Source organism: Juglans microcarpa x Juglans regia, chromosome 3D, assembly GCF_004785595.1.
Source record: "Juglans microcarpa x Juglans regia isolate MS1-56 chromosome 3D, Jm3101_v1.0, whole genome shotgun sequence".
Taxonomy (NCBI): domain Eukaryota; kingdom Viridiplantae; phylum Streptophyta; class Magnoliopsida; order Fagales; family Juglandaceae; genus Juglans; species Juglans microcarpa x Juglans regia.
This window is the reverse complement of record NC_054598.1, coordinates 27,606,891-27,632,151: the sequence shown is the minus strand read 5'-3', so window position 1 is coordinate 27,632,151 and position 25,261 is coordinate 27,606,891. Positions and strand designations below refer to the sequence as shown.

General features: G+C 38.8%; 2 protein-coding genes and 2 long non-coding RNA genes across 5 annotated transcripts; 2 read left to right on the top strand and 2 right to left on the bottom strand.

Annotated features, from left to right (window-relative positions):
- Positions 1–1,535: 1,535 nt before the first annotated feature.
- On the top strand, positions 1,536–16,741 carry LOC121253911. Its single transcript, XR_005938527.1, has 3 exons — positions 1,536–1,546; positions 14,735–14,737; positions 16,596–16,741. It is a non-coding gene; the product is annotated as an uncharacterized LOC121253911 (long non-coding RNA).
- On the top strand, positions 3,751–4,549 carry LOC121253910 (MLP-like protein 43). The gene is made up of 2 exons (XM_041153836.1): positions 3,751–4,024; positions 4,121–4,549. The coding sequence occupies exons 1-2, from the start codon at positions 3,832–3,834 to the stop codon at positions 4,396–4,398; spliced, it is 471 nt and encodes a 156-aa protein (XP_041009770.1). The 5' UTR covers positions 3,751–3,831; the 3' UTR covers positions 4,399–4,549.
- Positions 16,742–18,197: 1,456 nt separating the features above from the next.
- On the bottom strand, positions 18,198–18,596 carry LOC121253909. Its single transcript, XR_005938526.1, has 3 exons — positions 18,545–18,596; positions 18,338–18,430; positions 18,198–18,249 (listed from the first exon to the last, which is right to left on the bottom strand). It is a non-coding gene; the product is annotated as an uncharacterized LOC121253909 (long non-coding RNA).
- A 12-nt stretch (positions 18,597–18,608) lies between these two features.
- LOC121253908 lies at positions 18,609–19,316 on the bottom strand. Of its 2 annotated transcripts, none has more exons than XM_041153834.1 (3): positions 19,197–19,236; positions 18,840–19,079; positions 18,609–18,754 (listed from the first exon to the last, which is right to left on the bottom strand). In XM_041153834.1, the coding sequence occupies exons 1-3, from the start codon at positions 19,230–19,232 to the stop codon at positions 18,629–18,631; spliced, it is 402 nt and encodes a 133-aa protein (XP_041009768.1). In that variant the 5' UTR covers positions 19,233–19,236; the 3' UTR covers positions 18,609–18,628. The 2 variants fall into 2 exon arrangements, 1 of the variants encoding a protein (XP_041009768.1); XR_005938525.1 differs by lacking the exon at positions 19,197–19,236 and adding an exon at positions 19,248–19,316 and having other exon boundaries at positions 18,657–18,754.
- Between the last annotated feature and the right edge of the window lie 5,945 nt (positions 19,317–25,261).

Here is a 25,261-nt window from a genome sequence, read left to right as displayed (position 1 = left end):
GCACTTTGCCAAATTCAGTTTCATCTTATACTAGCGCAAGACTGCAAAAGCTTCTCGTAAGTCATCCAAGTGGTGTTCAGGTTCGTTACTCTTGACCTGCAAGTCATCCACATAAACCTCCATGCTACGACTTATTTGATTTTTGAACATCCGGTTGACCAATTGATGATATGTTGCTTCTCTGTTCTTCAGTTTGAAAGGCATAGCTAGGTAACAATAGAGTCCTTATCGTTGAGATTCATCTAGATTTAGTTGTATTCTGAATAAGCGTCCATGGAGCTCAGCAGGCAATAGCTCAGCATGGAGTTCACGATTTGGTCTATGCGAGGTAACGTGAAGCTATCCTTCAAGCATGCCTTTTTAAGGTCAGTAAAGTCGACACACGTTCTCCATTTGCCACTTGGCTTCTTTACTGACACTACATTGGATAGCCATTCGGGCTAATGTGTTTCCCGGATGAACTCCACAGTAAGGAGAAGGTCAACTTCCTCAGGTATGGTGGCATACTTCTCTACGCTGAAACTTTTGCATTTTTTTTTTCCTTTCTTCGCCTTAGGGTTCAACAAAGGTGATGTTCAATGACTGTGTTATCGATTCTAGACATCTCATTGTGACTCCATGCGAACACATTGTGATGCTCAGTCAGAAGTTTCTTCATGGACCACCTCATCTCGACTTTCATTATCATTTTGTGCCTCACTATTTGTCCAGGTCTTCCCAGGTCGATGGAGACCAGCTCCGAGGGATCGTTCTGCCCTGCCTGTTAAAGGGTTTGTTTTTCCTAGATTTCCTCATCCCGATCAGAGAGGTCCAGCAATGGTGGTGGTCCTCTAATGTGAATCAGCTTCTTGAGTGCTCGGACATGTGTGCCCCTAGCCTTCAACTCTTGTACATAGCATTCTCAGGGGGTACTTGCTCACCCCTGACCTTGCCCACTTAGGCTTCTGTGGGAAACTTCATCTTCAGCTGAGAGGTTGAAGTTATCGCCTTTAGATTGTTTAGGGTGGGACACCCCAGAATTGCGTTACATGAAGACGGAGCCTTAACCAACTGAAATTCGATCATTGTTGCGATGGTTCAAGGGCCTTTCCTGCCAGGAATGACAAGTTGATGGCTCCCACTAGCCAGACTAGATCACTCGTGAACCCCTTCAGTGGCATGGGTGTCAGGCGTAGGCGGCTGGGATCAATTCCCATTTTAGTGAATGCATCCCAAACAAGATGTCGGCTGAGTTTCCGTTGTCTATCAAAATTCTCCAAGTTATGAAGTTAGCGGCCAACATGGTCACTACTAGTGAGTAATCATGGGGGTGAAGCACCCATCTATTTGTCTTCTTTGCCGAATGTGATGACAGTGGTCTCGGAGCGCTTCCTATGTTTAGTTGGGGACCTTTCCGATGTGAATACCTCTTAGTATTAGGCCCTTCGGGCGTGGGCCTTCCTTCCAACTGAGGTGGGGCTGCCCCAGGCATACCCACTAGCTATGGTGCGTATCTCTCCCAAGAAACTGTTATCGAATGCTGGGGTATGGCTGGAGAAGTTTTGAGGTGTCTTTTGTTCAATTCTCCGCCTATTGGGGCTTTCAATCTGACGTTATCTCATGCGCCTGCCTCCTTGGTCAGACTAGCCTTCGTTGAGTGTTGGGCGAACAAACGTTCCAACTCATTCATCTTCTTCTTTAGCATGTAATAGTATCCGGTTCGGTGACCGTCTGTACGTGAAAAAGTGGCGGTTCTTTCGGTCATGTTGGTCAGTATCTCACGAGGTCGACTTACTCTCCGATTGTACATTAAGGCTGGCGTTTGCACGCAATATGTTCTCTCCACGCCTGACATCGTGCTGCAGTCAAGAGATATGCCTCTGGTCATCTTCCCCTTGTTTGAAAGTCAAGAGATATGCCGCTGGTCGCCTCCCCTTCCTACTTCCCATAAACTGCGTTAAAAGTATACAGGCTAGCTCTCCAAAGCCGTCGATCAACCTTAGGGGTAGCATTTTGAGCCATCTCTTCGTAGTGTTAAAGGAAAGGCCTAACAAGTTATCTCCTCGAACTCTTGGAGGGTCATGTGAGCCTTAAGGCCTCGTTTGTTTTCAAGAAACATCTCATCTCATCTCACTTCATCATTACAACTTTCTCAAATCCCCACACAAAATAAAATAAACAATTCAACTTTTTCAAATCCCAAAACAAAAATAATATTAAAAAATATATTATAACAATATTTTATTCAATTTTTTAACTTTAATCTCATCTCATCTCTGAAAACAAACGAGTTCTAAAAGTCTCCAAGTGCTCGAGGGGGTCCTTGGACCAATCATACATTTGCATTTGAGGTATTTTGAATTTGGGTGGAAGTGGTGCCGCCATTACCTCAACGTTGTATGGTAAATTGGTGCTAATGAGTAGTTTGTCGATTGAGGATGATGCGCCCATCTTCTAGGCCATCTCTTCATACTTATCCATAAGGTCGCACAACTCATGGTGCATCTGCCTTCTCTCTTCCTCAGCCGCATCTACTCCTACCGTGCTTCGTGATTTAGTGTGCTTGTCCTAACTTGGCCTTCCAATGACTTGCTTCTACCTTCCTTCAGTGCCTCGTTCTCCTGCTGAAACCTTTCCACTTCTACTGTCAACTTCCTCACAACGTTTTGCATTTCAGTGAACCTTGCTTCCATGTTTCTCGAGGATTCTTCCTGTCCACGGGTGGTTTGGGAGCGTCTTGTTGCCGGCATACGAATGAGACATCGTCCACGGTATCCCACACATGGCTCCACTGTTAACGGCATGTTTCATTCCCAGGCAACTTTTCTCACCTTCTCCAATGCTCCTGCAACACACTCAAGGGTGTGGGATTAGGGTGGTGTGTAACACCTCCGATGCCGAAGTCAGTATGAGATGATATTGTATACAAGAGTCTAGAGAGAACAAGATCCCTCGGTCTAACCTAGAGGTGAGCCTTTATATATACCCGATTGAGGTGGACCCCACTCTTTGTCAGTGGGATGTTCAGGAGTCATATTGGGTGCCATGCCTACTGTAGGGCGACTACCTATTGCTTTGGATGCCATGCCACCGCATTAAATGCGGTACACTTCTCTGTGCGTCCTGTTCCTTATGGCAGGTGGGAAAGTGTGCCCACTGCTTACGTCACTGAAAAAGGTGAGTCTCTTATCGAGATTGTTGTTTGCTGCCGTCTTTGTTCATTTAATATGCGCGTGATCCCCTGCCTCCCGTGTGGGCTAGGATGTGTTAGTGATGTCATGGCCTCTTCCCCTCTGACGTACACCGCACGGGCTGGGTCTAGAACTCCTTCCTCTTGACACATATAGGCGCAATTCACGAATTAGATGGGCTTCTGAGGAGTGGAGTCTGCTTGGCCTTTGGCCCTGCCGGGGGGGGGGGGGAATATCCCTCCCAACCTGCATCTAACATTCCCAATGTCCCCTTATGATTGATGAAGTTTGACAAATGATTAATTTAGATTAATCCTCCTACAAAATTGGCTGAGTGATTGAGACTAGGCATTGAAATAGAGGTCAACTCACCAGCTCGTGCTTTTTATAAAATCTGAATTAAAGTGGAAAGACTAAGCAGAAGATTATTCAAGCTTAATTATAAAAATAACAGTACTCAAAGATCGACGTCGGCTAGCTTGCTGTTTCAAAGGCACGAGTGTGACTTTATTAACGTACAGTACGCACTAAACCCAGTCCATTTTTTCCTATAAAAGCCGAAGAACATTAGTGGCCTGGACACAGTCTTTCATTGCAACTACTAACTGCTTCGACTTGCTCGTACTAGAATACTGAAAACTCCTTATAATTGAAAGGAAAAATGTCATCTTCTCTGTCTGGTAAGTTAAGTATTGAAATAGAGGTCAAGTCATCAGCTCGTGCTTTTTATGAGGCTAACGCGAAACGATTGTACGAGATACCAAAACTTTGCCCTACCTGTATACCCAGGATTGATTTAGTAGAAGGAAAATGGGAAGAAGTGGGTGCTGTCGTGAACTGGCATCTCGCATACGGTAAGGGCAACAAAAGTTTGTTATTGATCACATGATATTGTATTAATACAAACTCTCTCACGCGTCACATGTTATTTTATTGGTCTGGCTTCGTAGGGGGGAAAACTGTAATTTCCAAGGAGATATACGAGAGCATAGATGACGAAAAACTATCAGTTACGTTCAAGGTGATAGGAGGATCATTCGTGGAGTCGTTCAAAAGTTTCAAGTTCATTTTTCAGGCCTTTCCAAAGAAAGAGGGAAGCTTGGTCCGTTGGACTTATGAATATGAGAAACTTAACGCGGATATTCCAGATCCAAAAGATTTGCTTCAGTTTGCAGCTGATCTTACCAGAGAGATAGATGATACTCTTATGAAGATCGGCCAGGAGTAGATGGAACAAAAACATCACATGCATATAGCATATATTATAAATAAGTACCTTTATTTTCTGAAAAAGAAAGTACGTAAAAAGGTACCCTTTCCTACATCATGTATTGTTGGTTTTTTTCATTTTTGGTTATCTTACTTTGAGCAGGTACCTCGTGTCTTTCATGGTTGATCGATCCATTATATGTACTCATATGGTATCTGATCTATCTCTCTCAATTTATGCTTATAATAAGCCTACAAACGAAACTTCCTTGTGCTTTCGACCATTTTGTTGATTAAATAATGGCTTCCACTTTATTATATCGTACGTACTAGCTTATATTCTGCACTATGTAATGGCTTATATTCTTTTTGCCCTTCATTTATCATCTCTTAAACATACAAGCAGATCATCAAATCATGAGTTCTCATCTCGTACACACAGGGCAAGTTGGTTGGTTATGGGAAAAGTATGCGGGGGCTCGAGACTCCGAGAGCATACAAAACAATAGCTTCAAGTGACTCTCTAGATGAAAAAACTCAGTTCAAACACACTTTAATAATTCGTTTGGGTTTTGGATTTGAGGACAAATATTTAGATTTTGATCTTTAAAATTTAAAATACTTGTTTGGACCATATATTAAAATTAATTTATAGATCTACTTCCTGCCTCCATTGAGCTCATATCTTCTTACTCGATGGAGAGAAAGATGAAACTTGCCTCTAAGCTCTTAAGAATCTGACAGTACAGTCTAGATCTGAGGTCTAGTTGAGAACGCTGTCCAAAGATGATTGAGAATTCAAGAGAGCATCCTGATCTTTACTGAAAACAAGGCTAACACTTCATCCCTCTGGGGTTCACTAAAAGAAAAAAATGATTTTTTTGGGCAACATTAAGTTGTAAGAAAGAGCCATAAATCAGTGGCAAAATAATTATTTCCAACTATTTTTTATCGCCGGAACGTCCAAGCTCTTAAGAAGATGTTGTATGCGGTGGCCGCAACATAATACTTTTTGGGCAATAATTATCCGGAAAAAGCCTACCGTTCATGGAACATTTCCCAAGCAATGATGTTGACACTAATCGAAGACTACGAGTAGATTTACTTTGCCAAGGGCCCAAGGGTCTTGATAATTGGTGGCATGTGCACGTCATTATGCTTCATTAGGTTCTCTGTATCGCTTGTAACACGGTTATCTTTATCGTTGTATTGTTTATTAAAGATTTGAAAAATGATTAGTGCTGTCGAAGGCCCTCCTCTCTGACTATCTAGCCCTAAAAAACATAAACAAGGGCAAGGTTAATAATAACACAGAGGAGGTACTAGCTAGGGAACGAATACAGAGAATAGGGATAAAAATGAGAGAAAGAAAGACGAGGGATATAATTGGTGAAAAAAAGAGTATTTTTCCACCAAATTAAATAAGTTCATGGACGAACCTTCTTTTTCCCTTGAACTACCGGGGTGATTGAAACTTTTTGTTATTTTTCCGTGGCAAGTAAGCTTTCATCTGGTATGATGGTGGGCAATAACATCATTTTTCGTGAGAAGAGGTTGTGGTAAAAAGTGTTTACTCATGACATATTTTCGTGAAAAAAGTCATCTTTGGTATTTTCAATAAAATACTTACCTGAGAAATATACACGTTTCGCAAAATATTTCGTCGGAAATACTTATTTACGAATAAATCTTATCACGGGAAATAATCACTTCCAACCAAAAAAATAAAGGTATTTGCCATGAGTTGCATTCGCGGCAAATGCTAAGAGATTTTTGAAAAAAGAAAGAAGTTATAAAATAAAAAAATGATTGAAAGCCAAAAATAATCATAACAAATAGTCTAATATAGGTTAAAATAAATATATCTGAACCTTGGAGATCCAAATTCACACTTATATGAATTTTAAAAAACAAACATGTAAGAATATGCTAACATTCACAAGAAAAACTTCTAATAAGAACCCAATTTATACACATAGACCACACAATCACAAAACTTTACAAGTTACAATTCATAACTCCACCAATAGTGGGGTGTGGTTTAAAAAAATCCACTTCATCCAAACTTCAAAGCTAATGGCATAAAAGGAAATTAGACACAACAATTAATAGAGGGTTCTTTTTTCCCATAACTAAATGCAAAGAACAAGTTCTGGTAACTTGACCTATAGAATCCCTCCAATGCAAAGATCAGGTTCTAGTAACTTGAACGTTTCCAATGCAACACATGCTTGCAAACTTGAGCACAAGAACCTGAAGCAAAATTATTTAGAAAGAAGACATGAAAAAGCTAATCACTTGATTACTCCCAAACTAAATAATCTGAAAAGCATAAATTTTTAGAGTCTGGTGCTTCAGTTTAACAATTCTTACGAGTAATTATCTTAATAGCTCAAAGAAATCAAGTGACAAAATCATCTTATAGGATAGAGGAGATTAAAGTGACAAAAATCATATGCGCTGATAACTTATGATAACAGAAGCATTTAAGAACTTTATGTAATTAATAAACTAATGCCTATGCTCCTTCGCAGACTACAAGTGAAGTGTGGATTGCAAGGTCCAAGTAATGAATTCAAGCACAGCAAAAAGGGTAAGATAAACTACAAAAATCAATTAGTTGTCACAAAAAAATTCTTGGATCATACGTAATGGAAGACTTTATTAATAAAATTAAAACAAAGGTAGCATCCCACGCTTGCAAGTATACAGAAGGAAGGCCTGACTAGAAATAGAAAAAGATACATGAAAAGAGGGGTAACAAAAAATTCTAGTGCTAGAAATCTCAGAGTAGATCATCTATCTCAATATTGATGGGTGAGTGGCCTCAACCCATTGATAAGAAAGCTTTTCATTGATACTTTGGAAAATTGGTTGATACTTGATACAAAGAACATAGAGGCATTTAGTGAGGAGGAAGCAAAAACTAGAATTGCAAGTCTTAAGAATGAGGGCATCGGTTTCAAGTTTCAGAAGCCTTAAAAGTGATATGAGCAGCAGAAACAGCTTATTTATCACTTGCAACATAGTTATACACTATTTATCACTTTTCCACATTGAAAAGTGATTCAGTTAATTACTAAAACATTAAAAAACCTAAGAAAATGGAGTGTACCTCTGATTTGGCACCAGATAATCCTTAAAAACATGTTTTCCAGATTGAGATTTCTCATTTGGAAACTTGATTGAAGTATGAGCAGGGCAGAGCATGAGAAAGCTTTCCTGCAAGAAACAAAATAAAAACCCATTAATAGTTAAAGCTAAGCACATTACATTGAAAATAAAAACTTGATCTTTGAACCTCTTGTTAAAACATGTGGGTCACAACCAATACATCCACAAGTGTTCATCCACAAATGTCTCTTTTTTTTTTTTTTTTGATCTGTACATGGACAGTTAAGTTATGGTTCACATTGAGATTCTCATGAACTGAATGAGATTTCATGGCAGTTGAGCATTGACCCTAACCATAGAGTGGAAAAACTGCCAATAAGAAACAGAGAAATAAGACGTTTATATATAATGCTAGCCAGAATAATAATAGTTTTTATTGTTAATGTAAGCATCCATGGGCACAGGAGATCGCCCACAAGTCATCAAATTGTTGCCATTAATCTATCATTACATGCAGGCTAGCCATAAAGCAAAGTAAGCACATTTTCCATACACATTTTCTGCAGTCCGATCAGTTGATAAGATATAACAATCCTATATTTTTTTTATTTTTGATATGAGTATAACAATCCTATATTTCCTTTACAATTATAAATATATAAGAGTTAAGCATAATATACTTACGAAGACGTTATTGAAATTTGAAATCCCATCATCTTTCAAAAAACCTCTGGGCTCCATCAAGGCATTCAGGAGAAAGCTCATTGTCACCAAAAGAACCTAGCAGTTCACTAACCTAAGAACCGACAGAAGGCAAAGAAAATAAGCACCAAGGCATAAAAGAAATAAAAATCAATTCATGATAATGTGCCCGTACCAAATCTCTAATCTTCAGAGGCCCGACATACTCTTCAAAGCACAAGACAAAGGAAACAATAGTTATTTATCACTCCAACGATACAAGTGAAGTCACTCCATTCCATCTTCTCCATTGCAATCCAAATAGGCTATCGCCCAACCAACAAACCAAAAACATACAGCATGCTTGCTGCCCAAAGGAATTTTAATACATTTATCACTTGAGCCCAAAGGAATTTTAATTCATTTAGTGTAGAGAGAACTTAACAAATTTCCAAATATCACTGTATGTCACTTTCCTGCACCTCTCTGCTTGCCTCACTCCAGTTTTTGTTAGGATAGATAAGTTTGAGCTTCCCTGTCATGTATACTAACCAATCAAGTTAGTATACATGAAACTTAAAATCCTTTCAAAAATCTTACATAACATAAATCCAAGGCAAACAAGGCATGGACACCTTCGATGACGATATTGATAGACTACTAAGTCATGTTGTTGCTTTTTCAAAATCATACGCACCATCAGTCATAGAACTATCATTTTGAACATTTTCTGCCATAAAGTGTTATCAAAATCAAGACCGAATTCCAGAAAATATACCACTCCATTTTTAGTATGACTTCCAAATTACCACAGTTGTCAATTCATCCCCAATGTGAACAATTATTCATAATCTACTCATTGTTAATATTTGACCATAAAAATGAAAAATATGTGACATCGCACAATCTTAACTTTGGATCTTAAAAGTGCTTTCATCTCCTCATCTCTCTTTTCATCCACGACTAGCCCAAAACCATTTTCAGAGCAGACTCAAAACCCTGTGAGGTGCAATTGAGTGGTTGAAAACATTTGAAATAGTAAATTTACATAGATACAAAATTTGCTTAGGCCCTCAACACCATACCATACACGTCTATATACACTAAAATAATGCACTTGAGATACAAAGGTAGGATGTTTACCATGCTTAAGGGCTGGACAGTGAAGGAGGCGTGCGGGAGGTGTTGTTGCGTCCATAGGTTGCTCGTGGTGGTGGTGCGTCTTGGTTGGGGCTGGCGATGGTGACTCATGGCAGCGGGGGAAGGCCACTGTAATAAGAAAACAGTGGGGGTGTGCGGCGGAGACCTCCGAGAGACACCGTGGGAGGGAGAGAGATGCGGGAGCTGGAGTGGAGCGACGGTTGGTGACTGGCAGAACCGTAGGGCGGTTGAGGGTGGCGATGGCCATGGCTGGAGATGACGGAGGTGCACGGATCTGCTGGGATTTGAGAGGAAGAGGGGGAGAGAGAGAGTCGGTGAGAAGGTGAGGGGCTGAGGGGGAAGATCCACGGTGACTCGACCACAAGGGGAGGCATTTGCAGTGGTGCAGCATGGAGGAGAGGCTCGACAGCTGCAGGGAGAGGGAGGGAGGGAGAGAGAAAGAGAAGAGTATCTCGTGGGTGTTTTGCGCAGGGGGGGTGAGAATGGAGCGGGGGATTTAATTTTATCAGTATTTGTGGCAGGTTGTTATTGCCAAAAAATCTAATAACGCTGTCAAAAACACTAATAACCCAAAGGTTAGTCTATTTGTGGCAGAAAAACATTGTCGCAAATTATAATAATCTCATCTCAAAAACTAACAACCCATGAAGACTATTTACGGCAAGAAAATGTCACCGCAAAAACTAATAACCTTGTGGCAAAAACTAATAACCCACAAAAGAGAGATATTTTGGGTAATTTTATTTGCGGCAACTTTTAATCGCAGCAAAAAGCATTTATTTCGTGGCAAAATTGTTTTCCCACGAAGTTTTACTTGCCAACGTGATCTCGTGGCAAAAGGCTTGTATTTTTTCCCACAAACAGTTTTCGTGTCATCAATCTATTATTTGCCACGATCGTATATCGTGAAAAAAAAATTCGTGCGAAAAACCCATATTTGTTGTAGTGATAGTACTATTGGAAGACTAGGAATCCTAGTTAAAAAAAACATATTTTATTTGATTAAAATATAAAATATGACCAATAACTCTGTAAAATATAAAGATTGAAAGGGTAGATAAAAAATTGATAGTAAATAATATTTTATTATTATATAGAGTTTAGATGGATAATCCAATGTGAAATTAAACGTTGAGTAGGATAGACAAAAGGCAAAAAGTGTGATATTTGGCAAACTAATTTAGCTAATTAGATAGCCAAACTGATCATGCTAGTGCTTTGGGGTAAAATATATGATTTTATTTTCACTGACATATTTGAAGCATGATCATAGCTCTTATGTTAACCCTTAAGCTATCCTAAGACGTTGTGTAAAATGCTCATGACAACTCATAAATTATGCTAAATTGTTTGAACTGTTCATGGTAACTCATAAAATATGCCAAGTTGTTCGAAGTGCTTATGGCAACCTCTCAATTATGCTAAATTCGTTTTGATTGTCACTTTTTGCCTTCATCTGCAATATACATTGCTGGTATTTATACCTGAACTCTTAACCAAGTTAGATTCCTCAGATCGAGTTGGATGCATTTGCTTTATGTGCAATTAACCAGCAGAGTCTTGGAAAAAAGAAAAAAATAAAAAAGACAAGAAGGAAAAGTGGCCCAACTTTTTCTTCACCTTCAAGTGTGTTTGGCTTGCTGCTGCTACCATCTCTTTTTATTTACAATAAAACTTTTTTAATCACCATTTTATCAACTCTCCTATGAGATTTTAGCATCTATAAGTTTTCCAATTTTTCTTTGTGGCACCCTCGAACCCCACTTGGGCTAGATGAAGCAGGAGTTGCGACGTCAGGATGTTGGCCGCTTGGGTCAAACACCCCTCGCAATACCGAGAAAGTTTAGTGCAAAGTTAACTCACAGTGGAAAAAAAAGGCAATCAATTAATTTTAACAGTACTAGAAAAAACAAATTTACAACTCCAACAAAATAATCCATAAGCCACCAGTCTCCCAATCCCCGACATAAAAGTTATACAATCATCTAACTAATTAAAAGGAAAGCACCAGACAACGCTACGTAAGGAGAAAAATACCCAAGTCTTCACTCCTCAGGCGGAGTCGATTCTCCAACCTCATACCGTCCTCTACATCAAAATCTACAGTTCCGCAATGCGGAACTGCAGGTGGGAACACTACAATGAGATTTCACAGTCTCAACAAGTAAACCCAATAGAATGATACCTAAAAACACAAGTATAGAAAAAGTGGACATATCACAGCATTTGAAAAATGAAACCTTTCAACAGTGCACGAAACCAATATCCTTCTTAGCAATTTATAGAAAACGCCACGCACACCAAAAATCCACATTTCCATTTTTAAAGCATCCATTCAATTATGCATGCACCATGGTCTCCCCTATAGACCATCTACACACCCTGGCTCCTTTCGCCACTCCACGGGTAATGACCGTGCATGTGACTTCGTAATGAATGGTGCCCAGCTTTATTTCTGGCTCATACATGACTAGGCATTCTCTAGCATCTGCCAGCAGAGAGGCCATGAAGTTGGCACAAGAGCGTTGCCATCTCATCAGAGCCCATTGTTACTTGGCGACAACACAAGGGACATTAATCAGTTTTACATGCTTCCGAGTAACAAGAGGAGCTCCATCGAGATAATGCCCAATCTTGGCTTGGGGTTGTGATCCATATAAAGTCCATAAAATCAAATTATTTACGCATGCACCATGGTCTCCCCAATAGACCATCCACACACCCTGACTCCCTTCACCAAACCATGGGTAACGACCGTGCATGTGACTTCTTAACGAGTGATGCCCAGCTCTGCTCCCAATGCATACATAACCAGGCATCCTCTAGCCTTCGCAAACAGAGAGGCCACAGAGTCGACACGAGAGCGTTACCATCTCGTCTGAGTCTGTTGTTGCCTGGTGACAACCCAGGTGACGTCACTCAGTTTTATACACTCCCGAGTAACCAGAGGAGTTCCACCAAGATAATGCCCCATCTCGGCTTCGAGTCAAGATACGCACCCACCCACAAAACACGTATTTAATAAATGACACTAAAAATACAGTTTTCCAATTTCACAGCACAACTAGAGAACATAGCACAATTAGCAAATTAATCACGGCACAAACGGATCAAAGCATACCTAATACAATCAAGATAATTAACAATAATAATAATGCAGATGCGTGAACAGGCAAATATTGGATGACGTGACAATAATATATCAACCAATGGCCAAACAACACACAGGTTCATATATTCACAAATCACAACCACACACGATTCCCAATGCTTCACCTAGCCCTTAGACAACAGATCATCACCAACTAAAGTTATTATCCCAATGCTCCATAGGCCCTCGACCACTAAACCAATCACAACCGGACTGTAATAAAAATATAGTTTCCCAATGTAAGTATTCTAAGGGTGAGTCTATGGTTTTACTTACAACGCGGACGACAATTTTCTTGATGATCCAGCGCGTCGTCTAAGAGATCTAGTGAGTGTGTGTGCGCATTGTGTGGTGGCACGGCGGCAGCGATGAGACACTGTGACGAAGGCAAATTTAGGCAGGTTAGTGGGGACCCACAACTGGGAAAAAACTTAAGGGTGATTAAACTAACAAAAAGGAGGTTGAGAGAAGGACTTACACGATAGAGGGTGGTGGTGGGTGGCGGAGCACGATAACCAGTGGCTGATCTGGGAAAAAAGTTAGAATCTACGGTTGGGAAAGTAGTGGGTGGTGGTCCTAATGAAAACAGAGTGTGGGGAAGGGGGAACTTGCGGTGGTTGATAGTGGTTGGTAATAGTGCAACTCTGTGAGAGAGAGAGAGAGAGCTTTAGGCATGGGTTTTGGGCGGATCTAAGAGGGGAGAGGTTGAGTAGGAACTGAAGGGGTGAGGGGGCTGCTCGGATGACCTTCGCTGAGCAGTGGAGGGTGACAATTCATTGCGGTAGCATCTTAATTACGGGACATAGATCTAGAGACAGAGGGAGGGAGAGATCTATGGGAAGAAGGGCGAGATCGGGGGGGGGTTAAGAGGGAAACCGCAGGGTAAGGAGCAGTGGCAGCAATGGTTGCAACAAACAACATGATGAGAGAAAGAAAGAGAGAGAGAGAGAGAGAGAGAGAGAGAAAGCTAGAGAGAGAGACAAAAACAACAAGCAGTAGAGACAAGGTAAGGGCAATGAATACAAAGACCGAGAGGGAAGAGCTGCCTTGGCTGACATTGGATGGCGTGGTATGGTTGGATAGGAGGCGATAAGAACGGTTTTCAAACCCAAAATGGATATGGGTTTCCATATGAGAGAGGGTGGTCGACGGAGGGGTGGAGACATTGGAGTGGCTTATAGATGAGGAAGGCTGTAGTGGTCGGACGGTGGCAGAGGAGACAGCGGCAAGGTCATAGTGACAAGAAGAAGAAAATGGAAGAGAATGGGGGTTTGGGGGTGGTGCGGTGCATGAGAAGGGAGTGGGTTAAAAGAAGAAAAAAAAGAGGAAAAAAGGAAGGTAGGGTTTTCAATTCCTTAGGCCAAAACCACATAGTTTTGGTAGAAGGGCTGGGCTTTTCTCATCAGCTTATGGGCTCACAATTGGGCTGGGTCATAAACTTGCTTCTGCTCACACTAAAAAGAACCCACTTAATCCACATATTTGGGCTCCACCTCACTAAAAATACATGTATTCCCAGACTTGGGGCTCCACATGGGTTGGGCTTCACATTCTTCCTCTTGTCAAGCCATTTTTGTTTAGTATTACCACCATCCTCAGTTGGTGTTTCCATTTCTCTACTTTTTCAGCTGCTATAGGATCCTAGGATGATAATATGCAGTTTCCCCCCACCTGTAGTGCTTGTTTTGGGGCTTGCAATGGCTTTATCTTGTTGCCTTGATTTGCCTTGATGCTATTCTATTGCCTAGACTATTATTGGAAGATTCCTGCATAGGATGTTTTTTTTTTCTATGCTCTCTGTGAGTGTAGGGAAGATGCTAATTAGCTTAATTGCAACATGAAAAGCTTGAAGCTTTATTTTTCTTCGTAGTTTTCAATAAAATTATCTTTCTGACTTGACAGAAAATTAAGAACCCAATATAAATGGAAATGGAAGACTCCTTGGAAGCATACCTTTTTAATTTTATTCATCAATGTCAGCCTAAAGAAATTGCAATTGAAGTAGTTTCCTTTGATCACATCCAGATTCTGTATTTTATTAATGTTTTACACTTTTTCAACATATATTTAGAATGACATCTGCTAAATAAGGTTAATTCGAATTACCTCAAGGAGCGAAATTCTCACAAGCTTGAGTCTTTGCTCGTCTTATGACCCACGTTAAATTATGGTGATTGCACCTCTACGTTGCTTAGGAGGCTACTAGAGTCTCCTAAAAAAATTTACACTTCAAGATTAAGAGATCTAGATGGTTTTTCTAGAAAATTGTAGAGAGAGGATAGCTTTTCTTTTGTACATTCACTTTTTCACTCTTACAATTAATGTATGTAAAACTCTCATTTATAGAATTTTCTAATGGGTGATTAATTAACTTCCCAGAAATTAAGTGGTAGTGGTGAGGAGTTAATTAACTCATAGTGGTGGGGAGCTAATTAATAACTTCTTGATTTTTTTGACATTTTTCAGGCTATTTTATATTAACTATTTATATAGGGACACTATATTAGAATATTTTTGTAGTTTGGGATGTGACCCGGGTGAACAACACTAGTATCGTACATTTTTTTATTCAACCATAAAGAAACAAGCAGTTATTAGAAGAAAAGACTATGGGGAGGTTTGAATAGTAATTTGAGATGAGATGAAAGTTGAAAATTGAATAAAATATTGTTAAAATATTATTTTTTAATATTATGTTTGTTTTTGGTTTTGCAAAAATTGAATTGTTTATTATATTTTATGCGAGAGTTTCAAAAAATTATAATAATTAGATAAGATGAGTTGAGATGATTTTTCAATCCAAACAACCCTATAGCTTCTAGGCCACTGTTGCTCTCGACTTTTATAGTTAAGGGGCTGCATGGTTTTAGTCACAAATAGGTATGCTTCCAAGGAGTCTTCCATTTCCCTTTATAATTGGGTACTTGATTTTCTGTCAAGTCAAAAAGAGCAGTTTTATTAGAAACTGCAAAGAAGAATAAAGCTTCAAGCTTTTTATATTGCAATTAAACATCCTATGCTGAATCGTCCAAGAATACACTACAACAGAAAGTGGCTTTTCCCGTGATGATGTTTGTCCATATTACCCCCATTTAATGCCAGAAATGGTTTTTCTGGCATTTTCAAGTCGTAGCAATTTCGTCAGAGATAACTGGCCCAACATACTAATAGTTCTTGCAATCTCAATTTCTGTCCAAAAAAGTTGCTTTTCCGGCATGACCAAATCCTTAGATAAACTGTAAATTTTGCCGTATATTCGGGGCCCAGGAGGTGGTTTCCTAGCCAGAAAAAACATATTATGGTGGCTTCTCTCGCCAGATTTGAGCATTTCTATCCATAATATACAGTAGGAAATAAGGATTTTCAGTGAACTATTTTCGTCAAATATGTATATTTTTGGCGACAATGAGTATTTCCAGTACATTATTTATGTCCATAATATCTATGCAAGAATTAGCCTTATTTTATTTGTAACCAAATTGTCGTCAGAAATAATCTGTTTCTTGCAATTTGTTTTTGCTAGAATTACGGACTTGTGGCATATATAGGTCCTTTAGAAATGTACAACACCGATAAAAAAAAGTTCACCATAAATAACTAATTTTGACAGGAACACAAACGTCATAAATGTCCTTCCAGTATATTCAAATAATTTATTTTCTTGGACATGCTTAATATGCCGGAAAATATATTAAATTATTATTATTTTTACAATTGCTAGGGCTTGCATCCATTAAATTATATGCAGTTGTAATTGGTTTTGGATTTTGTGTTTCGACATTGCATAATAAGGGATAAAAACGTGGTTCAGTATAAAATCTGTCTTAAGCTGTGTACTTCATGAATGCCAATGTAGTTTTAACCAAACAATGACCAGCATAAATCCAAAATTATACCCAAAACACTACAACAGAAATAAGAGTTGGATATATCAACATGCATATATTGAAATGCCACGTCGTTTCATAACAGGATATAGATGCTTTAAGTTAATACATGCATACTATTTTGTGTAAAAGAACCAATGCATGTTTGTTCTACTGGGGAGTCCATTCTATATGTGTTGTGGAAGTCACGCTATATCGTGCATCTCGTACAAGGCTGGGGAGTTCATTCTATATCCTGTAATGAAGAAGAATGAAGATCTTCTTCCTAAACAGCATGCATGGAGGCTTGGATTCTTGGTTCTTTGTTCTGCTCGGGCACTCGAATTTTACCTGATGGGATCTTTAGTCCCTATAATTGATAGCTGCAATATTAGATAAAGATTGTCAAATATCAGTGTACATGTGAAAGGTCTCCAATTCTAGACTCACAACCAGTCCATATTTTGTACTTGTTCCAAAATTTTCATCATTAACCATGCGTGTCCTGATACCCACAGATAGCCCCACAACTAAATTTCATCTCCTTGGTAATAATGTAACTTCAAAATAGAGGAGGTGTTGTGCATAGTGTGTGCTTATGAAAAATTATATGCCAACATCGATAGAGAAATATAAAAAGCAGAGTGCATATTAGTCTATGACTATTCCAGTTACGTAAGTTTATAACAGTGTAACATCTAATGCAAATCATTGTATTTTCACCCACCTATTTAACAATCTCTTGCATATTAGATTGACTTTTATCACTCTTCCCACAGTTTGTGAAAAGCCCATATGTGTTTCAAACACATCTCATTAGCACTTTAATGCTACTTGTGCCCTCGATTCATAGTCAAGCCACTATAACTTTAGCATTTTAGTATTGAGTGACCATCATTCAACTGGAAGAGTAATTTATATATGTTCCATGTAAAAGTTATGAACTTGATTTTTGAACTACAATTCAATTAATCTATAAAGATCATATAGTCATCTAACATTTTCTAATCTAGAACATGCAAATAAAATAGCAGTGTGCAATTTCAGGGGGAAGATATCAAAAAACTGAGAGCATTAGGTTTAATATCATACCTGTACCATGCTAAGCCATGCCACTTTGCTATTGTAAATCCTATCTTTCCATGGGCCTACTATCAAAAGGATACATGCTCTTTACTTAAATCTTTGTCCTGGCATAATTTCCCACTTCCAACCAAGTCCCTACAAAACACCCACCCTAACATGCTAAACAAAAGGATGCACCCAGATTTTACTTGTACTCCAACAAGTTCAAAAAATATCAACAATTTCAAAAAACTCCCCACATCCCCATTATTGGAGGATTGGCTACGCATCTCCCAGAGTCTCCTGTTGAGACTCCCTCTATGACTCCAATTCTATAACATGATTATTCAGCCTGTCACATTCATTAAAATAAGCTTGCATTTTTTAGACATCACTCATATATGACTCAAGTTTCCTCTTGAAACCCTCCACCTCCACCTCAGCCTTGTCTTCTCATTCTCATCCCCAAGTCGTATAAACTCCCTATTGGACAACAGTGATTAAGATGGTTCAGGTATAACTAAGTGGCCTAAACCTCTAGCATAGCCCGATCGAGATCCCAAAACCTCCTTGAACACAGCATTTGCATTTGCATTATCATCCCCCACATCTTCTGGTGGAATCTTATTCAATAGCTCAACCATCATATTCTGCATTAGAATATAAGCATATCAGTTTTAGGCATTATAATGGATTAATCTCTACATATTTCCAGCAAAAAGTAAACGGTCCAAACTGTTTTCACTCACGTAATTCAAGTGACAAGTCTCCCCTTCTTTGTAGACCAATGCACCTCTTTATAAAAAGCAACATAATTTTGAGCTTGTTCCCGCTTCAATGAATTTACAAACCTTGTTAGTACATTCTTGTATTTGAGTTAGAAATTAAACACAAAAAGAAGTATGAGTTTATGCTTTTACCTTTTCCTCCATTAGCCTAACAAAAGACTTCCTGCCACACGTGTGATTTATAATTTGATTGGACCTATTATGTTTGTTCCGCCTTGATAGGTTCTACAATTTAAACAAGTTTTTGAATATTATTATTGTATGAAATGATAAAACCTTTAATAACTAATTAAAACTAGCTAATAAACTTTAAAGAAATAGCTTAAGGAAAGTTGTTACCTTAAAGTCTTCACTTGCCCATCTTTCACACAAACATATCCAAACGGCTTTGTCCACAAACTTTGTCCCTCTAGAAATTGTAGCTTAATGTGTATCACACTCCAGGTACTTGCTGTGCAGTAGGTAGTGAAAATCATTATATTTTTGAGCAATTGCCATTGCCACTGTCTCTTGAAGGTTGCTTTTGGTCCAATCTAATACAAAATCAGCCTATTAAAAACATTGACAGATTATATAAAGTTAAGTAAATACATGTGGATTCAGTAGATTTTGCCTTATTTGACACAATTCTTACTTGGACATGATCCATTAGCTCATCCTTGTTCTGTTTATCAACATGACTCCAGCTTGCATGTCGCATGTCTACATAAAATTTCACAATCCAGGTCACGCTTGTTGAAAGCATCGTCAAATTTTGACATGATACTCCTATTTGGCCATCCTTAATTTCCACTGCTATTTTGCCAAATTTGAGAATGCGGTCAAATTCTGTGCTTCTAGCTAGTCCCCGTCCACCTTTTTTTTTTGGATGGAGCTAGAGAAGAAGACCACACAATTATAATAATATGTTTAACACAAGGATAGTAACTGCTAATCTATTTAATATTCCTAGTATCAAACCAAAACACATGTAAAACAGACTATACTATACCTGTAGGTACATCAATGTTAGACATTCAAATCTCATTAGCTGGAATGTCACCTCCTCAGGGATCTAACTCGATCCTTAAGTGGAGGCGTCTGAAAATGAAATTGTCTCGTCTCTCAGAATGCGAGCTCGAGGTTGTGTTTTTGCTCCTCTACCACGAGCTACGACGTGATTGCCAGCACGCTCACCTCATGAATTTTTGGTTCCACTCATAGGCTGCACCATTATATAACCAACCACAACCCAAGTTTGATTTAAGATACAAATACTGGACAAAATAGTATGAACTATATGCGTTACCAACCACAAATTTGTACAAGAGAGTGATTAGCCAGGTGACAAAAGAGTCCATTTATAAGTATATATAAAGATACTTATATCTGTATGCACTATACAGATACAAGTATCTAATAATGTCTAAAAAACGAAATAGCACCCAGCTTTACCCAAAGTGTAGAGACCTACTTGAAATACCAAGTATAATATGTTTCTCAAATGTAAACTGACAATTTCAAATAAATTATTGAAGTACGAAGTCCTGGCAGTTAGTGCTTATAAAAGAGTGCATGATCTTCTCATTAGCAAGGACCCTAGTAGTTGAAGCTCAAAACAAATATACTGCTAGATAAATATTCAGAGAGCCCAGCTACTAAATGATTAAAAAAAAAAAAAACAGATTTCACATGCATATAGTCCTACCATCGACACTTTTTGAGTGCTTAATAAACTTATGAGATTTGTTTCAAAATCGTAACCCATCCCCAGATTTTGTACAATTGTGTTTCTTGCGAACCCAACCATATTATTTGAGACCTTTACAAATATCATTACACATTATTTGATTAACCCATTGTTGAGCAGTGGAGATTAAAGGTAATGGAGGACTTATTGGGTTTCTTGGTGCTCAGAGAATATCCTGGCCTCTACCGAGTGCATAACTATGTCGAACTTGGTGTTGCTATAGTTTGGAATCTGCAGTCGTTTCTTAGATAACCCTCAGTTTTCACAATTGCAGAGTGAGAATCTTAGTCTTCAACATGGTGAAGGAAATAATGTAACTAACCATCAATCTAACCATGTATTCACTTGTACCATGGTAAATGGGTAGCAACAAGTATACCAACCCTCAAACAGCTGTCTGAAGAGACTGTTCTTTGAAATTGGAGCCAAATTATTTCAGTTTCCCACGTAAATGAACCCCCTTTACCGCACCTTGCTAACGTCCTCAGTTTCCAGTCGAGTTTTGCATGAATAGTACTTGGGCAACACAGTTTGGTTGGTCATGAATAGACTTGTTTTTGCATGGATACTACTTGGGCAAGACTTTTTGGGCCATTGGTAATTATTTTGGCCTTAATGCAATAGTAACAATTGCTCCATTTATATAGCTGGAATTGTAATGTTACGGGTTTCCCATTGATGGCATTTACATTATTTCATTTTATTTAGCTCCAATTTCATTGTCTATTTCTAAATTTCATCTCTTAGGTTTATATTAAATACACGAAGCTCTTAATGAGATTATTACATTTAATTGACATCAATCTAAATTACACAATGAACCATTGTCACCCATTAAATAGGAAAAATGGTCAAATTAAATGTTAGAAGAGAAGTTTCCCGAAAAGCATTGTTTATTAGATTTTTAATTTTCTATTCTTTTCACATTAAACTAAGTCTACTATATGGTGCTGGTCAATGTTATACGAGATATCTAAACATGTATATGAAATCTTACAAGTTCTGCTCCTAGAAAAAAATGTCTCAGCACTTATGGTTTTTTTTTTTTTTAAATTTTCGTGATGTTTTTGTTTTTTTGATAACAAAACCATGAACTTCATTAATCAACAAAAAAGGATTACATACATAAATCAAACCACAAGGTTTGAGATAAAAAGTCTGGAATACAATCCCTTCACATAGTAATTCTATGAACCTTTATTGCATAATGAGCAAGACAATGAGCAACCATGTTTGCTTCTCTATAAACATGTTGAAAACCACATTCCCTAAAACAAGATGACAACCTTTTAATCTCTGAATAAAAACCACCAAGCAGTGAATTAGCCATGCTGTCCTGTTGAACTGTTTCAATTGCCAAGAGACAATCACTCTCCACTTGAATTTTATCTATTCCCATACTTGCACACAACTGAAGGCCATGAAAGAGAGCAATCATCTCTATGTGCTCTGGTTCAGCAACATCCCTCTCTAAAAAGCTTGCAGCCGTGAGAACACTACCCGAGCTATTTTGCAGAATTGCACCCGTCTCAGCTTTCCCAGCACCATCAACGTTCAACTTGAGCATGTCTGGATCCAGAGGCTTCCATTTAAACACATCTCTCATTTGCATCCTTGATTGTTTCTGAGCTTCCCTATTACTTTTCAATAGTGAGATTGCATGTGCAGCAACCTTATGAGGAGGAAGGAGTAGCTGCTCATGAAAGTAATTTTTCCTCCTATACCAAAACCCCCACGCCAAAGCAAAGAAAGTAGCCACAATGTCATACTTTTTAGCGTCACAGAGAGCAAAAGCCACCTCAAAAACATTCAAATAATTATCAATAACAAAAGCAGGAAGATAAACAGTCTAGGTCCTCTTTAAGTGCACACGGCTAACCAAAGCATGGTATAACCTTCTCGTTCAACATTACACAAGCTACAGATCCCATCATTTGGAACATGCTTTCTTAGGAGATTCTCTTTTGTAGGCAAACCATCCTTGTAAGCACATCAAGCAAAAATCTTAATCTTATTGCGCACAGGCATTTTCCATAGCTGTTTCCACACTACTCTTTGGGCACTTGCTGATGAGGACTCAGCTTCTTGTGAACCTTGTTGCTCCAATATAAACTTGTAGCAACTTTTAACACTAAACAAACCATTTCTCTCATAGCCCCATACTCTCCTGTCAGCCCCATTACCAGCACACACAGCAGACTTTAGAATATCCTCCACAATACTTGAATTAAAGAGAGCTTTAAGTTTACTCACATCTTAAGTTCTAGAGTTTGCACACAAAAGGGAACTCACACAATCATTCCTGTTGTCTTCACTAATCACATTCCCTTCCTTAACTAGAGCATTATGACTCGAGATCCATTTATCAAGCCAAATGTTAACAGAATTGCCATCACCTATCCTCTATCTACATCCCTCCACCACCAATTTCTTGGCTTCCCAAATACCACGCCATGTATATGAAGGAGAATTGCCCAAACCAGCCTGTAGAAAACTTGGAGCCGAGAAGTATTTGGCTTTGAGCAACCTATGTAGTAAAGTATTTTTGTCATGAAATAATTTAGCTAACATTGCCAAATTAAAAACCCTCAAATTTTAAACCCCATCCCCCACGATTTCCTTACACAAAATTTGTTCCAACTCAACCAATGTATTCTCCATCATACCCTCTAATTCCGCGCACAAAGTTGAAGGAAGAAAGAAACAACTCATAGTGTAAGAGGATATAGAAAGAGCCAGCTCCTTTAACAATACTTCCTTACCCCCCTGTGAGAGTAACTTCTCCTTCCAAGTTTGTAATTTCTTCCAAACTCGTTGTTTGATGGATTGAAAAGCTTGAGCTTTTGACCTCCCAATGATTGGTGGAAGACCTAAATACTTCTCATACTGTTGTATTTCAGAGTTTCCCCACAAATGTTTTATCTCCTCTTGAACTCTCCTTGGCACGTTAACAGTATGGCTGTTTTTTCACGATTGATTCGTTGGCCAGAAACAGCCTCATACTTCTCCAAGATAGCTTGAACTCCCCTATTCTCCTCTACCTCAGGCTTGCAAAACACCAAACTGTCGTCCTCAAAGAAGAAATGAGTAATTTTTGGAGTCCCTCTACAAATTTTTATGCCGAAAATATTTTGTCTCATTCTAGCATCTTTCAACAGAGTAGTCAGCCCCTCAGTACACAAAAGGAATAGATACGGGGACAAAGGATCCCCTTGTTTAAGTCCTCTAGATGGAATAACTGGACCCTTAGGCTCACCATTAATCAGTACATAGAAAGACACAGAACAAACGCACATCATAATCAGATTGACAAACTCTTGACTGAACCCCATCACATCCATAATGGATTTCAAAAAGCCATACTCAACTCTATCATACGCCTTACTCATATCTCACTTCAATGACATAAAGTCATTTTTCCCTTTTTTCTTAACTTCCGAAAAATGCATTACCTCACAGGAAATCAAAACATTATTAGTTATTAAATGCCCTGGTACAAACACGCTTTGACTTTCCCCAATAATGTCGGATAATACCATTTTCAACCTATTTGAAAGGACTTTAGCAATTAACTTATAGACCGCGTTACACAAACTTATAGGCCTATAATCAGCCACTCGAACAGGAGACTTCTTTCTGGAAATTAAGGTAATAAAAGTGTGGTTCAAAGTTGAAGGGAAAGAATCTGAATTGAGAGCATGCAAAACTACTGCAGTAACTGAAGACCCTACCACATGCCAATATTTTTGGAAAAATATTGGAGACATGCTATCTGGGCCTGGGGCTTTGGAAGGGTTCATTTGTTGCAATGCTTCTTGACTTCAACTTTAGTGTATTCTCGGCTTAACTCTTCATTCATGTCTACAGTGACTTTGCCTCTCAAAGCGTGTAGAAATTCTAGTGAAGCACTCGGATTGGCAGTAGTAAACAAGTCTTTAAAATAATCAAGGATCACCTTATCTTTACTAGACCCCTCTTGCCACTGCCCACTATCATCTTGAATCTGCACCAACTTTTTCTTTCTTTTCCTTTGTGAAGCTTTCATATGAAAGTATATCGAATTCTAATCACCTTCTTTTAACCATAACGCTTTTGACTGTTGTCGCCACATAACCTCATCCCTTTCCAACCAGAGTTGTACGTCATCTCTTGTCCTGTTTGGCATAGAAGTATCAAACCAATGACTATCTTCATACAGCTTCTTTAACTGCATTTTTGCTTGCTGTAGCTTCATTTGAACATGACCAAAATTGTTCCTATTTCAGGCATGCAATTTCACCCCACACTCTTTAATCATCCCCACTACCTCCTCCATAGTTGACTGGGAGCTACTTCTTTTCCATTGCTCTTTAATAATTTCTTCACAATTTTTATCCCCCACCCTCATTTCCTCAAATCGAAAGAGTCGTCTAGTTCTAGAAATCAGAAACTCCCCTTCCAATTGAACCCAAATGGAAAGATGGTTTGAACATGCCACAACATCGTGACTTACTCTAGTAGTTGGAAATAAGTTACACCAAGCCAAATTTGCTAGAAACCTATCAAGTCATTCGCTAACACAATGACTTCCCATCCTTCTATTAGACCATGTAAACTTGTAACTAGTAAAGCCCAAATCATGCAGACCACAATCCTCCACAACATCCCAAAAGGCTTCTAACTGTCTCTTCAGTCTAGGCTTGCCCCCTGATTTTCATGATGAAACATAATTTCATTTAGGTCCCCCATCACTAGCCAAGCCTCCCCATTTGATCGACACAGACCCTAAGGAGATCCCAAGTTCTATAACGTAAATGTGCCTCAGGGTAACCATAAACTGTGGTTAGAAACCATTTGCCCCCATCCACTATAGCATCATTAACAACAACATCAACGTGACATGAAGAGTAACTAAGAACCATTAAATCAAAATTCCTCCCCCATAATAATGCAATACCCCCCTTCTGTCCAATAGCACTAACATCTAAACAATTTGGTAAGCCAATATGATACTTACATTTTTCGACTTCACAACCACTGAGATGCGTCTCTTGCAGAAAAAACACATTGGGCCCTTCCCTCTTGACTAAATCACAGAGGTTACGAATGCCCCGTGGGTTCCCAAGCCCATGAGCATTCCAGCATAGTGTTTTCATGGCTGTCGGCGGTGTTGTTGAATAGCACCGCCTATAGCACTGAAAGTTCCTCATGAGTTGCATTATCACCGCCGAAGCCATTATCCGTAGCATTGCTTTCACACTTTAGCTTCTTCCCAGTTGACTGTAAAGTAGCACCTTCCTCTCACCTTTGTTTTCGTTTCTTAGACCCCACAGAGAGATGACCTTCGA